This window comes from Cervus elaphus, chromosome 10 (assembly GCF_910594005.1).
Source record: "Cervus elaphus chromosome 10, mCerEla1.1, whole genome shotgun sequence".
Taxonomy (NCBI): domain Eukaryota; kingdom Metazoa; phylum Chordata; class Mammalia; order Artiodactyla; family Cervidae; genus Cervus; species Cervus elaphus.
Genome location: NC_057824.1, coordinates 51,940,529 through 51,956,706, shown reverse-complemented (window position 1 = coordinate 51,956,706; position 16,178 = coordinate 51,940,529). Strand labels below are relative to the sequence as shown.

The window sequence follows — 16,178 nt, the reverse complement described above, 5'->3', positions numbered from 1 at the left end:
AGGAGCCCAGCGGGAGACCAAGGTCAAGAGGAACCTCTGAGAAGTCACCTTTGAGTCCCTTGGCACCAGGACTTCAGAGATGCTCTGTTCAGCCAGCTGAGTGAACAGAGGATAAAAGGGTTTATTAGCAGGGTACCTGGCAAGGATTAGACACCCAGCAAATACTAATTTCCCCTCCTCTCCTTAGCCACTGAAAGCCAACTCATAAACACAGCAGAAACCAGAAAAACAAATAAACCAATGCTTAGAACATATCCATATGTATAAATAAATGTATACTATATTTAAAAGGCAGTAACACTCTTCCCATCCCTATTTCTTCTTTCTCTCATAACGCGCAGTAGCAGGCAGAAAGATCTCTCGAAGGTTGCCCCAGAGCCCACGGGAGTGGATGTTCCGGTAGACCTGGGGCTCCGCTGCTGGGGGCCTGGCCACGTGGGGACACTGCTGGCACCAGGCCCGGTCGCCTTTGTACCACTCGTTAGTGGTCTGGTTGGTGGCGGCCAGGTACAAACAGAAGCACAGGTAGCCCCCCAGGAGGAAGCTCAGCACCATGACGAAGCCCACCAGGAAGACGATCCTTGGGAAGGTCAGGAACAGGTACTGGGGGCAAAGAAGAAGCAGTGTGTTAGACAGCCAGGCGGTGACAGAAGTCAGTCACCCCACCAGCCAGGGTCTTGTCCACACACGTGGCAGAGCTGCCTCCCCGGCTCCCCTGTCTCTGACCCACTGAAGATAATCAGAAACACAAATGGCATGGACAAGCAGCCCAGGAGGAAATCCCGGTGTGTCTAAGGACTTCACACGGGATAAACGGAGGGCGTACATTGAGGGAGACAGGGAAGGACACTTGGGAAGTGGTGCTATGCCAGGGGGCTGTGCAGAAAATAAACAAAAATAAATCCAGATCTTAGTTCATGCATCAACATAAAGTCCAGGCAGGTAGAAGAGATCGGTCTCGCTCTGAAAACAGTATGACCACAGAAATACATATACAAAGGTATTCACTGAGCGTCAGCCCCTCTTGCTAAAAGAAACCAGTTAAATGTCCATCCAGGAGGCAGAATAAAACTCTGGGGTAGTTACGCTACAGAACAATAAGGAGCCATTGACGGGAGGTCCATGTCTGTGCATTAATTTGGAAAAGATGCTGGTAATATATTGCCCAATGAGAAAGATAAGATGCAAAAGTCACCATGGAATCCTATTTGTATAAAAATAAAGCTAACTCTGTGAAGGTGTATGGCCATATAAAACAGATACACGGGGAAAAAAAGCCTGAAATAAACAACAAACAAACTATAAAGGTGTTTGCGTCTGGAGAGTGAAATTGTTGAGAGAGGAATAATTTCCAGTTTATATTTTATTTTTGTCCAAGATATTTCAAATTTTCTTTTCACTCCCAGCTTTATAGAGATATAACTGACAAGTAACATTGTGAAAGATTAACGTGTATGATGTAATATACAACATAGTGATTATGTGGTGAAATGGTACAGGAAGGTTAGTTAACACATCAGTCACCTCATAGAGTTACAATGTGTCATCCTAATATCAAATAGATAAATAATTAGAGGGCATAATTCACACACACACACACACAAAAAACAACCTAAAATGGACTCATCATACAATCCACAATCACACTGAAGACCTATTTTCATACAGCAGCTTATAAATGGAAGTTCACAGCAGCCTCATCAGTAATAGTCCAAAACTGGAAATTGCCCAAATGTCCCTCAGAGGGTAACTGATTAAACAAACTGACCCATCCACACCATGGAATACGGTATGGCAGTCAGAAAATGAACTACTGATGCACGGAACCGCCCGGATGGATCTCGAAGAAACTGCTGAGTGGAAAAAGCCAACCCCAAAATGCTACCGTAGGATTCCATGGAGGTAGCAATCACACAATAACAATGACAGAGAGGACAGGTGAGTGGTAGTCGGGCATTAGGGACGTGGGGAAGAGGAGGTGGGCATCGGGGGTACCACGGAGGGTCTGTAGTGATGGACAGAAGACCACCTTGATTGCAGGGGCTGTTCCGCAAACAGCCCGCAATGCAGTCACCTGAGCAGTAGTTACCTGAACAAGAAAGACAGTGTCAACAACCTGCAAGTGGCCGAGGTCATCGACGTAAGTCTGCAGGTACACGTCTGACATCACCGCCAGGCGGACCAGGAACACGGTGCTCACCAGGGCCATGGTGGCGGCCGAGGCCGTCAGCGTCCAGAGGTAGCAGAGGAAGTACCGGGTGTTCCAGGCCCCGATGCAGTTGTTCACCCACACACAGTGATGGTCAAACCGGTGCACACACCGGTCACACACACCTGCAGGGCAACAGGGGAGCCACAAGCCTGCGTTGATCCTTGGTAACGACACGCGGACTTGAGCACTGAAGGCTGGAGGAAACGGCAGCTGCCGCCGCCACACTTTCAAAACCGCAGTGTAAATACAGTGGCCGATACAGTAGCCACATGTGGGGACTGAGGCCTTGAAACGTGGCTACAAGAAAAACCTCATGGAATACTTTGTTGACATTGATAAATTCACACTTGTTTTCCAATTTATGCAATGCTCCTTTGAGTTCAATGTGAGTAACACTGAGGTGACACAATACTTGGTGAACTGACTTTATTTAGATGTAATCTTAAAACTGATGCTTCTGCTTCAAAGTCAAATCAATTTTTTGCATAAAGATGAACCATTATGTCAATGTAGATGTGGATATTAAAGGACAAGGATGTTCTGGTACTGACTCAGTCACTGAAAAACTATTGCAAATGTCTAGAAGAGCTTGGGTACATGAATCAGTTCCTCCAACTCTAAATTTTATGAACTCTAAATACACATCAAGAATGTCCAATAAAAATTTGGTGTTTACTGACTGAGATGTAACAGTGATGTAAAAAACACACTGAATCTCAAGAAATTAATATGAAAAGAGAATATAAACACTCCATGAGTGATATTTTTATTTTTTATATTGATTACACATTAAGATGGTGTTTTAGGTATGTTAGGTTAAATGAAACATATGATACTAATTCTGTCTATTTCTTGTTTACTTTTGCAATGCGGCTACTGGAAAATTTAAAATCCCCTATGCGGCTCACAGGACACTTGTGTTGGACAGCAGTGATCCAGGATCTCGGGCACGCCCTAAGAGGATAGGCTCTGCCAGGACTGAAGTCAGCAAACGCAACATCCCACAGAAGCATCTCTTGGGCAGCAAGCCCAGCCCCTGGGCACAGGACAGGCTGTTGGACCCAGAGCTGAAGGCTGCTCACAAGAACCCAAGGCTTCACCTTGGGTATCTTAAAGAAACCATGATCAGGCCCCTACCAGCAATGGCCGCTTCTAGACGTATGTAACATCCTCTGACAGAGAATGTTGTCTGCTGGGTGAGGGCGGAGCTGGAGGGGCCAGGGCCAGACTTACTGCAGTGCTTGGACCGCGCTGGTTTCCTTAAATCACAAGTAGGGCACCTCACATTCTTTGGGAACATCACTTCATCAAATTCATAAACTTGAAGGAACAGTAATTCGTTTGCTTTTGTTATGGTACCTGAAAAAAGGAAGGACAAGTGTCAGTTTTGAGCTATACAGTTGACTGGGTGTTCAAGCAATCTGTCCTGGCAAAATACAACTAAAATTGCTGTGTTTAGCATTCCAAATAATTTATTTTTTAAATTAACAGCTTTATTGAGATATAGTTCATAAAACCAACTGATTTGTTTATAGGGTACCATTCAATGGTTTTTATAGTCACAGAGTTGTACTACCATCACAATCAGCTTTAGAACATTTGCATCACCCCAACAAGAAATCCTTTAGCAGTCACTCTTCATTTCTCTCTAGTCCCACAGCCCCTGGCAACCACCAATCTACTTTCTGTCTCTATGGATTTGCCTTTTTTTGAATACTTTCTATAAATGGAATCATACAATATGTGGTCTTTTTTACCTGGCTTCTTCCATTGAGCATAATGTTTTCAAGGTTCCTCCATGTTACAGCATGTATAAGTACTTATTCCTAGTTATGGCTGAGTAACATTCCACTGAAGAGGTATATCTCATTTTATTTATCTATTCATTAGTGAGTGCACATTTAGTCTTTCAAAAATAGAGGCTAAAAGAATGGGGGAAAAGTACCCAGCAAGTATCCAGCAAAAAACAGTGTAACAATATCAGACAGAGAGGTCTTGAGAACAGTGCATTACTAGTAACAGAGAGGCTCATTATATTTAAAAAAAAAAAGAATCAAGAGATAATACTAATTCTAAACTTGAATACTCCTGAGTATATGTAACTATTATACATACACAAATATTTAACAGCTTCAAAATATGTGAAGGAAAAAAATCTGTCAAACCTACCATTAGAATGAGATCACACACTCTCTCAGTAATCAATCAAAAAAAAGTATGAATATAAAAGATCTCAACATAATTAACATCTTGATCTAATGGACTTATACGGTTGCCTGTATCTAAGAACTAGACGATAAATACTCTTCAAGAACACATGGATTATTTATACAAACTGACCACATACCTGGGCATAATGCAAATATCACTAACCATTTTAAAAGAAAATGTATCATACAGACTGAAAGCTCTGCACATAATACAATTAAGTGAAAGTATCCAAAAATAAAAGTGTATGGCAATTTTTAAATAGTTTTAAATAATCTGTGAGGCAAAGAAGCAAAAAATACTTAAAGTTAAAAAAAAAGGGGGGGGCGGGAGAGGGGCCCCGCGGCCCGCCCCGCCCTCCTAAAAAAAAAAAAAAAAAAAAGAAAAGAAAGCACACCTGTGTGCATGAAGAAGGAAAAAGATAAAATTAGAAAACACAAAAAACTGAACGATCAGGCTTCCCTGGTAACTCAGTGAAGAATACGCCTGCCGGTGCAGGAGACATGGGTTTGATCCCTGGTCCAGGAAGATCCCACATGCCTCAAAGGCAATGAAGCCCATGCACCACAACTGTTGAGCCTGTGCTCTAGAGCCCAGGAATCGCAACCACTGAAGCCCATGGGCCCTAGAGCCTGTGCTCAGCAACAAGAGAAGCCCGTGCACCACAGTGAAGTGGAGTCCTCACTCGCCATGACGAGAGAAAAGCCCGAGCAGCACTGAAGACTCCACACTGCCATAAATAAGAAATGAAATGTAAAACAAACAAACCTGAAAGTGTGTGCACACCTCACATATCAAGCCTTCTGCAGAGCCCTCAGAGGGGTCACTACTTGTCTGTAACACTGCCAACGAGTCTGACAGCAAGCTGTCACCGGTTTCTATGCTAAGAGCCTCAACTTACCAGGGTCGGCTACACAAGTTAGGGCGAAAAACACCAGGTTTACACCCAGCAGCAGATAAGGCAGAAAAAGGTAATATAAAGAGAACTCCAGCTGTTGACAGAGGCCAAATATTTCCCAGGTGTATTCGGTATAAACCATCCCTTGCAAGATGAGATGCAGGATAACGAAGGTGTTGTTTCTGAAAGAAATAGGTAGACAACTTGTTCACAGGGGTTTCTCTGTGAAAAACTTGTACCATGCTATGGAATTAAAAGATGCTTACTCCTTGGAAGAAAAGCTATGACCAACCTAGATAGCATATTAAGAAGCAGAAACATTTCTTTGCCAACAAAGGTCCATCTAGTCAAAGCTATGGTCTTTTCAGGAGTCATGTATGGATGTGAGAGTTGGACTATAAAGAAAGCTGAGCGCCAAAGAACTGATGCTTTTGAACTGTGGTGTTGGAGAAGACTCTTGAGAGCCCCTAGGACTGCAAGGAGATCCAACCAGTCCATCGTAAAGGAAATCAGTCCTGAATATTTATTGGAAGGACTGCTGCTGAAGCTAAAACTCCAATACTTTGGCCACCTGATGGGAAGAACTGACTCATTGGAAAAGACCCTGATGCTGGGAAAGATTGAAGGCAGGAGGAGAAGGGGACGACAGAGGATGAGATGGTTGGATGGCATCACCGACTCAATGGGCATGAGTTTGAGCAAGCTCCGGGAGTTGATGACAGATAGGGAAGCCTGGCGTGCTGCAGTCCGTGGGGTCGCAAAGAGTCGGACACAACTGAGCGACTGAACCGAACTGATGCTACGGAAAGTGAACCAAGGGACACCACTTCTTTTGGGCTTGAGATAATAGTAATCATGTAAAACCTTTCACCTACTGCCTCCCACACAGTAAGTATTCAATAAATGTTATCAATTATCATCATCATCTTTGTTGGGAATTGAGGTCTCAGTATTAGATACATTTCTTTTTATAGAAATGCATGTCAGCATTTTATCATTCTTTAAATATTTCTATTTAAAATTAGGTATGTTGAAACCCCAAAGATATAAGGCAGATTATTCATGAGTAGAGGGTCTGAAGCCAGGACTCTTGATCCCTCCAGCATCCTGCCCCGTAACACACTGGAAACAAACAAGGAACCTCCTGAAGCCAGAGGACAGCAACAGCTAACAGGCTAAACAGAAAAGAAGATACTACTAATACTTAAAACTCTGAAATAGAAATACCTTGTATGGAAGAGGTAATGAAGCACTCTTAGCATGACTCTCTGAAGACATTCTGGAATTATATATGAAAATATCTAAAACAAAAGAGAAAGGTTCAGTTTCATTTCTTGTTACCTGCCCCCAACTCTTAAACAAATCAGATGCTTCACTTTCAGCCAGCAGTACTGGTAATATTAAGGTGTGTTTCTGCTTATGAGCAGAGAACTGATTAAAGTGAGGACAGAGGAGGGCCACCTGCAGCAGGCCTTCCTTTGATGCCTGCTCCTCCGTTTCCACCCTGACCTCACACAAGGCACCAACTGGGGGTCTTCAGGCAAAGGGAGGTGAGCAGAGGGGCTGGATCAGGTGATACTAATGTGAACTGCTAACAAAACCTTTCCCTGCCCTGCGTTCAATCCTAAGTCCCAGACTCCACTGGGCATTAGCCCAGGTCCCTCCCAGCCAACTCCCTCCCAAGGCGTTTCACCCCAATTCTGCTCACTCTGATCCCTGGAGGAGTGTGGGCAGCCTAATGTTCAGCTTTCTGTTCACACAACCCCCAGTTTCACCCATCAGGGCCCTCCAGACACACATTTCTCACATCCATGCCCAATTACAGGCATCAAATCCAGAGAAAAACAGCCAGTCTTGAGAATGCTAGCTTTGGAATATACCACAACTGCCATAAATGATAGAACAAGTGAATGAACGAATAAAAATGGCATCACTTTTTTGTTCTGATGGAAAATTGGTGAGCCTTTGGGGTGTGTGTGTGTGCGCTCAGTCGTGTCCAACTCTTTGTGACCACATGAACTGTAGCCCACCAGGCTCCTCTGTCCATGGGATTTCCCAGGCAGGAACACTGGAGTGGGTTGCCATGCCCTCCTCCAAGGAATCTTCCCAACCCAGGGATCGAACCCACATCTCTTTTGTTCCCTGCATTGGCAGGCAGATTCTTTACCACTAGCGCCACCTGAGAAGCCCAAGCCTTTTAGACTGGTGGTATTCAAGTGTTCTCCAAGCATCACTGTTACCTGTGCTCCTCTGCTGGTCAGGCCTTGCAAGTAATGGGTTTTCGAGCCTATGCAGATCATCACAAAACCAAGCAGCACCAACGCCAAGTAGAGTAAGAAGAGAACCAGAAAGTCCATCCTGGGGCTACAAAAGAACAGAAAGAGTGTGACTACTACTGAGGGATATATTCCATCGCATATTCTCAGACACTGATTCCCTACATGGCTCCTCAAACAGATTTCTTCAGTTTTCAAGCACAAACTACCTCTCAGTGGAGCTACTCACCTGGTAACCCTTCAAGAGTTTCCTAATCAAACCACTGTGGTCTGCCTTGTGGCATTTCCAGCCTGCAAATCCCCAAATCAGTGGGAAAGAATATGCAGAAAGCATCGGTCTTCCCTCAGATGGCACACTGATATGAAATGTACCCAAGAGAATCTGCTGACAATACTATTGGAAAGAGGGTCCAGCAGAGGAGGTCAGGGGCCAGAATCAGTAATGGCGTCTCATGAAGCAACCCTCCACGCCAGGCCAGGGACCCTCAACAATCAGGGACCACCCTGGGGGACCAGAGTCAAAACACAGGCCTGTATTAAGAAACTGGAAACGGTTACTCTGGGCCTTGGCAGATATGATTCTGGGCAGAACTTCCAACTGAGATAACCAAACTGGAAACTCTCCACGAGATAGGGCAGAAGAAACAAAGAGCAGTAATTCTCACGAGGTGATTCGGGGTCCCCAGCCTACATTATTTCTTTTGTCTGGATAGCCTTCAGCCGGCAGCTCTGGCATTTCTCCTCCGAACATTCACGGAGAACTCAAACGGCATCTCCTCTTGCGCAGCGGCGTGTGCCTGGCGCAACGAGCGGCACCCAAAGTTACAGGAGACATGGTTCCCCTAGGAGGCTGGATCTGGCTGCAGAGACACCAATTCAACACACACGATATGACAGACTAGGAGTCGGGGGCAGACTCTACTGTGGGAAAGAATGTGAAAGTCAGAGGACGTTGTGCCCCCGCAGGGTGAATGGGAATTTTAAGATTTCGAGGGGGCAAAAAAGCTAATCGGGAAGAAATAACCCAAGAGACTTGGATCTCGGTGCTTATCCCCATACTTAAGGAGCCCAGCTGGGGACCCAACAGAAGGGCATGCCCGAGGCTACACTCCGTCCGAAGATCCCAGCGGCTCCGGCCATTTCCCCCAGAGCCAAAGCAGGGCTGGGGGGCGGGGTTAGAAAGATCGGAGGGGACACGGAGGGTGTCTGGGCGCCGGGCAACCCCACACACAACGGGAAAGGACTGGTCAGACAGGGAGACGTACGGCCCTGCGCCAGCCCGGGTACCTAACACCCCAGCGGAGGCTGACTTACCGCCGGGATCTGCCAACAACCAGCAGCGCCCTGGCCGGCGCCTCGAGGGCGCGTCCCCAGACTTCCGGCGGACACGTGACGTCAACATGAGACGCTATCGTTGGCCCGCTGGACTTCCGGCGGAAGTGCTTGCGGGAGGCTGCGGGGGCGGAGCCGTCTGTGGTGGTCTGCTCTCGCTGAGGTGTCTCTAGTTTCCCGGTTGGGCACTTTCAGACCAACGGCCGCAGGTTCAGCTTTGGAGAGCCGTTGCCAAAAATCTTACAAAAGACTGTCCCAGGCCTGGTGCGGGTGAGGACGCCGCTGTTGTGAAGCAGACCTAGCCGCCCGCCGACCTGAGTAGAGCCCCGTCAGGGCCGGGCTCCCAGCCGTGCAGGGGCCGGGGCGGCCCGGGACGAGCTCACCTTGGCGCTTGTACACTGTGTCTTCGTGATGAACAGAGTTTGCTTTGCTTTCTGCCGGTCGCGCCGTTTGGACCCGTCTCACCCTTTCCAGTGGCTTTGCTCCTGCTGTCTCGGAATAGCTCTGAACATCCTGCCCCAGGGTGGTTGAGGATTGTTTGACTCCAAACGTGGAGGATAAGAAGGAAGGTTGTTTAATGATAGTTGAACCTGGAGAGAGAAAAGCTGCTTCCAAACATAGCATTGAGAAGGCCCCCGTGGGGTGTTCCTTTGCCCTGACACCTCAGAATCCGCTGAGACCTGTCTATTCTCGATGCCTCTGAAAACATGAGGCAGGCCTATCCTCCCTTTGAGGGGAAATGTCTGTGATCTCCAAACATTGACATTAAAGCCTGTCTTTGCTACCTACCCCCAGCTTATTAATTCTTCTTCTTCTTTTTTTCCTTTTTAAAAGACTTCCCAAGCTGGTCACTTTCTGATACATTATGTGAAAGGCATTCATGAACTTGAGGACACAGAATCGAGAAACAAAACCCAAAAATCAGAAAATATGATAGCACCAGGGAGGACTGTGGTTATGGATGGAGCCTCATCAAGTATGCGGAGTGGCTGGATTTCATCAGTGTTTTCAGCAGACTCATCACCTTGCTGGTTAATTCTGAGCTGGTAGTTAAGTATTTTGATTAGCTTTGTTCACTCATAAGTGCAGAGTTTTATTTTTAACCCCATTCATTTTTCTTTAGATGGTTTTAGTTGGGCCTCAATTTAAATCTTGGTTTGATTACTAGGGTATTTTGTGCTGGACTGCTTTTCTTTCATTTTTTTAAACTGATGCAAGTAATACTATATTGTGTTCTCCTTGTAAAAGAGTCAAACTATACAGAACAAAAACCTCCCTTGACCACCACCCCTCCCAAATCTCAGTAGTTTGACAGAATTAATCACTTGTTTAGTGTGTATCTTTCACAACTCTTTATACATTTACACATTGTTGTTGTTCAGTCGCCCAGTCATGTCCGACTTTTCACAACCCCATAGACTGCAGCATGCCAGGCCTCTCTGTCCCTCACCATCTCCTGAAGCTTGCCCAAGTTCGTGTCCATTGCCTCAGTGATGCCATCCAGCCATCTCATCCTCTGATGCCCTCTTCTATGTATTTATTAAACAAATAATGTATTGAGGGACTGGGAAGCCCAGGTGGTTCAGTGGTAAAGAATCTGCCTGCCAAGCAGGAGACAAGAGACGTGAGTTCTATTCCTGGGTCGGGAAGATCCCCTGGAGAAGGAAATGGCAACCCACTCTAGTACTCTTACCTGGGAAATGCCATGGAGGGAGGAACCTGGCAGGCTACAGTCTTGGCAGGTCTCAAAAAGAGTCAGACATGACTTAGCAACTAAACAACAACAACAAATTGAGGGACATCCCTGATGGTCCAACGGTTGAGAATCCACCTTCCAACACAGAGGATGTGGGTTCGGTCCCTGGTAGGGGAACTAAGATCCAACTTGCTGTGGGTCAACTGAGCCTGTACTCCATTTGCAATAAGAGAAGGCCCGTGCACAGGAACTAGAGAAACCCTGTGTGCTGCAACAAAGACCCAGTACAGCCAAAATAAAATTTTTAAAATATGTATTAAGAACCCAATATATGCCAGGGACTGTTTTAGGCACTAGGAACATAGCAATAAAATGGAAAAATCCCTGAACTTCATAGTTTACATTGTAGTGTGTACATACAAATACATAGTTTTTTGTTTACCAAAATAGCATTATCGTATACATAATGGTTCTACCTCTTGCTTGCTCTCTTTTTTTTTTAACCCCAGAGTATGTCCTGGTGATCCTTCACACCACTACATAATCATCTGCTATGTTGTATTTACCTCACATGTACAATTCATTATTTGGCGGAGCCATAACTCATCTGCCAAGCTCTCAGACTCTAGTGCCTACAGGGGATATGCAAGTAACAATTCAATAATGTGACAAAGTGGAGCAGGTGTGTTTTGTTCTAAGCAAAAGTAGCTATTTACACAGACCAAAGGATTGTTAACTTGAATGCCAGTGTTTTAAGAATATTTGAAAACACGGATCTTTATGACATAAATCTAATTTTTTAATATTGGCAACTAATTCAAGATTATGAAACAGTATTCAGGCTAAGCACAACATACCTGCAGGACAGATTTAGCCTAAGGGGTGCCAATTTGCAACCTTAAATGTAACGGTCCTATTATTAAACATTTAAGTCAATTTCAGGTTTTGCTATTGCAAACTGTGTTGCAGTGAAAATACCTTCATGAAGTTCATTACACACAAGTAGGTATATTTTTCTAGGACAGCTACAGGGAGTAGAATTCCTGGGCCCCAGAATATATAGGCATTGTTGTCGTTGTTGTCATTTAGTTACTAAGTTGTGTCTGACTCTTTGCAACCCCATGCATTTTTACTTTTAATAAATAGTATTAAATTGCTCTTCCACTTCAAATGTCTGAAAGAGCCTGTTTCTGCAAACCCTTGCAAGCATTTGAGAGATCAGGTCCTTTTTGTTTGTTGCTTTGGCCACGCCACAATGCTTGTAGAATCTTAGTTCCCCGACCAGGAATTGAACCCTTAACCCAGGCCATAGCAGTGGACCACCAGGGAATTCCCAGATTAGCTCCTTTAATATATACATTCTGATGAGTTAAATGGCATTTTATTTATTTGTTCACCACACACTTATGTAGCATTTACTATGTTCCAGGTACTGTTCTAGGTAGTTTAAAGTTTTTTAATATTTATCATTTAATTTTTATAGTAACTCTATGAGATAGTTCAGTTCAATTCAGTTGCTCAGTCGTGTCCCGACTGCAACCCCCATGGACTGCAGCATGCCTGGCTTTCCTGTGGAAGTTAAGGAGTCCATCACCCCAGGAATCCTTCACCAACTCCTGGAGCTTGCTCAAACTCATGTCCATTGAGTCCGTGATACCATCCAGCCATCTCATCCTCTGTCATCTCCTTCTCCTCCTGCCTTCAATCTTTCCCAGCGTCAGGGTCTTTTCCAATGAATCAGTTCTTTGCATCAGGTGGCCAAAGTATTGGAGTTTCAGCCTCAGCATCAGTCCTTCCAATGAACATTCAGGACTGATCTCCTTTAGGATGGACTGGTTGGATCTCCCTGCAGTCCAAGGGACTCTCCAGTCTTCTCCAACACCACAGTTCAAAAGCATCAATTCTTCGGCGCTCAGCTTTATTTATAGTCCAACTCTCACATCCATACATGACTACTGAAAAAACGTCTCTGCTTTGTAATATGCTGCCTAGGTTGGTCATAGCTTTTCTTCCAAGGCGCGAGCTCTCATACTTACTATGAATTAAGTATTATTATTATTATTATTATACCACTTTTATAGATGAGGAAATGGAGGCCTAGAGAAGTTAAACAATTTCCTGTCAGGCCATAGAGTTAAAAGGTATGAGAGCCATAATTTAAACCCAGGCCATTGGCTAAAGAATCAGTGTGCTTGATTGCTGTGCTGGGCTATCTTAATTACAACTGGCTGGTTTCTAGCGATGCTGAACATCATTAGACATTTAGGTTGCTTCTGTGTCTTTTCTGTTGTAAACAGTGCCACAATGAACATTGGGTTGCATGCATCCTTTCAAACTGTGGTTTTCTCTGGATATATGCCCAGGAGTGGAATTTCTGGATCACATGGTAGCTCTATTTTTAGTTTTTTTGTGGAACCTCCATACTGTTCCCCATCATGGCAGCACCAATTTACATTCTCACCCACAGTGTAAGAGGGTTCCTTTTTCTCCACACTCGCTCCAGCATTTATTGTTTGTAGACTTTTTAGTAGTGGCCATTCTGACCGGTGTGAGGTGATATCTCATTGTAGTTTTGATTTGCATTTCTCTAATAATTAGTGATGTTGAGCATCTTTTCATGCACCTCTTTGCCATCTATGTGTCTTCTTTGGAGAATAGGAGTAGGTCTTTATTGATCTCATCCAATGAGGATAATCCTATCTTCCTTATCACAGTAATTTTTCAAAACCAATTAGAATGAAGCTGGGATTCCTGTTTAATGTTTCCCTTGCATGAGTGCATGCTAAGTCACTTCAGTTGTGTCTGACTCTTTGCAACCCCATGGACTATAGCCCACCAGGCTCCTCTATCCATGGGATTCTCCAGGCAAAAATACTGGAGAGGGTTGCCATGCCCTCCTCCAGGGGATCTTCCCGACCCAAGGATTGAACCCAAGCCTCTTGCATCTCCTCCATTGGCAGGTTGATTGTTTATGCTTTTCCTCTACATAGATAGTTTTAATTTTTATTCAAGGATATGACATATTGAACTTAATCTAACCTTATCATTGGACATTTGTACCATTTCCTACTTTTTAGTATTATAGAGATTTACAAATATTCATATGCATAGGCTTTTTTTTTCAGTTGAATTATTTTCTTAGAACATATATCTCAGTTTGTTTGTTTGTTTGTTCCTGAAACTCATGTGTTACTGGTATTTTATTTTTTTCCTTCTCTTCTTCAAAATCTCCAAAAATGAACCTTGACACGAGTTTATAAATAGCATATGAAAACACTGCCTGAAACCAAAAGTTTAATTCAAGTGGATAGGAAGGAGTATATCACCTGTAAAGCCTGTAGCAGAGAATCCCTCTTGGAGCATCCCGAAGCCCTCCTGTCAGCCCCTGAAACTGGACCTGTGGTGTCACTTTTTACCTGCTACGAGATCGGTTGACAGACTCAACCGCCTTGTATACCACCATCTCTTATCCCCAAGGGAATGACTGAAGCAGCAGTTGGAAATGATGTACAGGACTTCATATTTGCCTTGCAAAGGCAAATATAGCACATGGTCCTTGTTTGCAAACAGTGATTTATTGGTCAGGAAGAATTTTACAATGGAAGAATAAAGTAAAAAATTTAAAAGAACATAATGACAGTATTTTTGCTGGAGGGCAAGCACTGGTTCTGTATTTGCTTACTATTGTATCAGTAGCAACTATCTTACTGCCTCGTTCACATGTGTGTCTGTGCCCTCCGCCACTCAGTCATGTCTGAACTCTGCCCACCAGGCTTCTCTGTCCATGGGATTTCCCAGGCAAGTATACTGGAGTGGGCTGCCATTTCCTACTCTGGGAGATCTTCCCGACCCATGGACTGAGCCCACATCTCTTGTGTTTCCTGCATTGGCAGGTGGATTCTTTACCACTAGTGCCGCCTGGGAAGCCCTGCCTTGTTCATAGATTCTCAAATAAAAATGTGTTGAACAAATGAAAGAATAAGGATGAATTCCATCCGAAGGAAAATCTATATCCTGGATAGCAACCAAAACAAAAATTCTTCTGCCCAGTAGGTTGGGCCATACCATTTCACCATTAACCAGCTGGAAGATAACGTAGGTTTGGCCAGCTTACACTTTCCAGTTGGCCTTGGCCACCTTGATTGCTGCCCCTTAAGGTAAGTGAGTTCAGCTCCAAGGTCAAAGGGGTTGTCAGGGCAGAACCTCGATTCCTGATTGTTTCTGAATGGTCTTGAGCCGGTGCCCTCTTCAGCTCTCCTCACCCCAAATGCTCTGTTACTCTGGTTACCAATCCTGCAGTTCACCACCAGCTGTGGTACCTCTCAAATGAGAGTGTATGTGTACCTATACCTAAAAGTTATCAGATGTCCCTGATGGCCCAGTGGTTAATAAGCCACCTGCCAATGCAGGGGGCCTAGGTTCGGTCCCTCGTCGGGGATCCTCCATGCCGCAACTAAGAATTCACATGCTACAACTAAAGATGACACATACTGCAACTAAGACCTGGGGCAACCAAATGAATAAATATTTTCTTGAAGAAGATGAGCTCAGGAATCTGGCTTCTTGGGTTCTAATCTCTTTTAGCTGTGTAGTTTTTATTTAACCTCTCTGAGCCTGTTTCTTCATCAGTTCAAGTAAGGATGAGAGACTACAAAGGTTGTTGTAAGGGTTAAATGAGATAATGCACTTGAAGGACATTCAGTCAACATTGGCCACTCATATAGACACAGTCCTCAAAGTTAGTGAATGTAATCAATACAGGAGAACAAAGTGGGAAGTATTTCTGATCTCTGAAAAGTGTTGGGGTATCAGAGTTCCTTATGTTGCAAGTAATAGTAAGCCCAACTGAAATGGGAGTTCAGCAAGCAAAGGAGACTTGACCTCTGCCACTGGAATATCCAGAGACAGGGCGGGCTTCAGGAATGGTTTGAACCAGCAGCTCAATGGCATCATCAAGGACAGAGGTCCTTTTTGTCCCTCACTCCGTCAGCTGAGTATCAGCTTCATCCTCAAACCAGCCTTCCTCCTGGGATGGCTGCCAGCTACATCTAGGTATTCACACTTCCACGTTCACTTCCAATGAGGAGGAGAGTAGGGAGGTTTACCCAGGATTCCAAATAGGAGTACTAAGCTTCACCCTGGTTGGCTTGAGGCAGAGGCTAATTCCTGCACCCAGTTTGGAGGCTGGGAAAATGAACTTTGCCTTTTAGTGAGTTGAACAAGTGGCCCCTGAGGCTGCAGGGAGGATCAATTTCTCCCAAATCATAGGGGCTGCTCAGGGGAGAGGAAGACTCCAGATGGAGACCTGGATAATACTAGAAAGTATTAGAAAGGGACATGGGTGCTGGGTAGACACTCAATACATGGGTACCTAATAAGGTGTCATATCTGGAATGAAAAGAGCAATATGTTAAAAATGTCCCACCAATTAAGAATGAGCCCAGGATGAAGCATTTGAAAAAGAATAGATATATGTATAACTGAATGACTTCACTATACACCTGAAACCAACCCAACATTGTTCATCAACTATACTTCAAAATGAAATTAAAAGTT

The 16,178-nt window shown here is 44.5% G+C and overlaps 1 protein-coding gene across 2 annotated transcripts; it reads right to left on the bottom strand.

Moving 5' to 3' along the window:
• Nucleotides 1-262: 262 nt before the first annotated feature.
• Nucleotides 263-9,387, bottom strand: ZDHHC4 (zinc finger DHHC-type palmitoyltransferase 4). 2 transcript variants are annotated; one of them, XM_043915350.1, is made up of 8 exons: nucleotides 8,909-9,387; nucleotides 8,260-8,454; nucleotides 7,559-7,682; nucleotides 6,546-6,619; nucleotides 5,322-5,500; nucleotides 3,446-3,571; nucleotides 2,090-2,334; nucleotides 263-603 (listed from the first exon to the last, which is right to left on the bottom strand). In XM_043915350.1, the coding sequence occupies exons 2-8, from the start codon at nucleotides 8,343-8,345 to the stop codon at nucleotides 313-315; spliced, it is 1,125 nt and encodes a 374-aa protein (XP_043771285.1). In that variant the 5' UTR covers nucleotides 8,346-8,454; nucleotides 8,909-9,387; the 3' UTR covers nucleotides 263-312. The 2 variants fall into 2 exon arrangements, with proteins under 2 accessions (XP_043771285.1, XP_043771286.1); XM_043915351.1 differs by lacking the exon at nucleotides 8,909-9,387 and having other exon boundaries at nucleotides 8,286-8,424.
• Between the last annotated feature and the right edge of the window lie 6,791 nt (nucleotides 9,388-16,178).

Coding starts and splice junctions, on each gene's coding strand:
- ZDHHC4 (XM_043915350.1), bottom strand. CDS start 8,345: ATGTTCGGAGGAGAAATGCCAGAGCTGCCGGCTGAAGGCTATCCAGAC. Junction 6,620..7,558: donor TGACCAGCAGAGGAGCACAG/GTAACAGTGATG, acceptor CTTTTGTTTTAG/ATATTTTCATATATAATTCC. Junction 3,572..5,321: donor AACTTGTGTAGCCGACCCTG/GTAAGTTGAGGC, acceptor TCCTTTTTTCAG/GTACCATAACAAAAGCAAAC.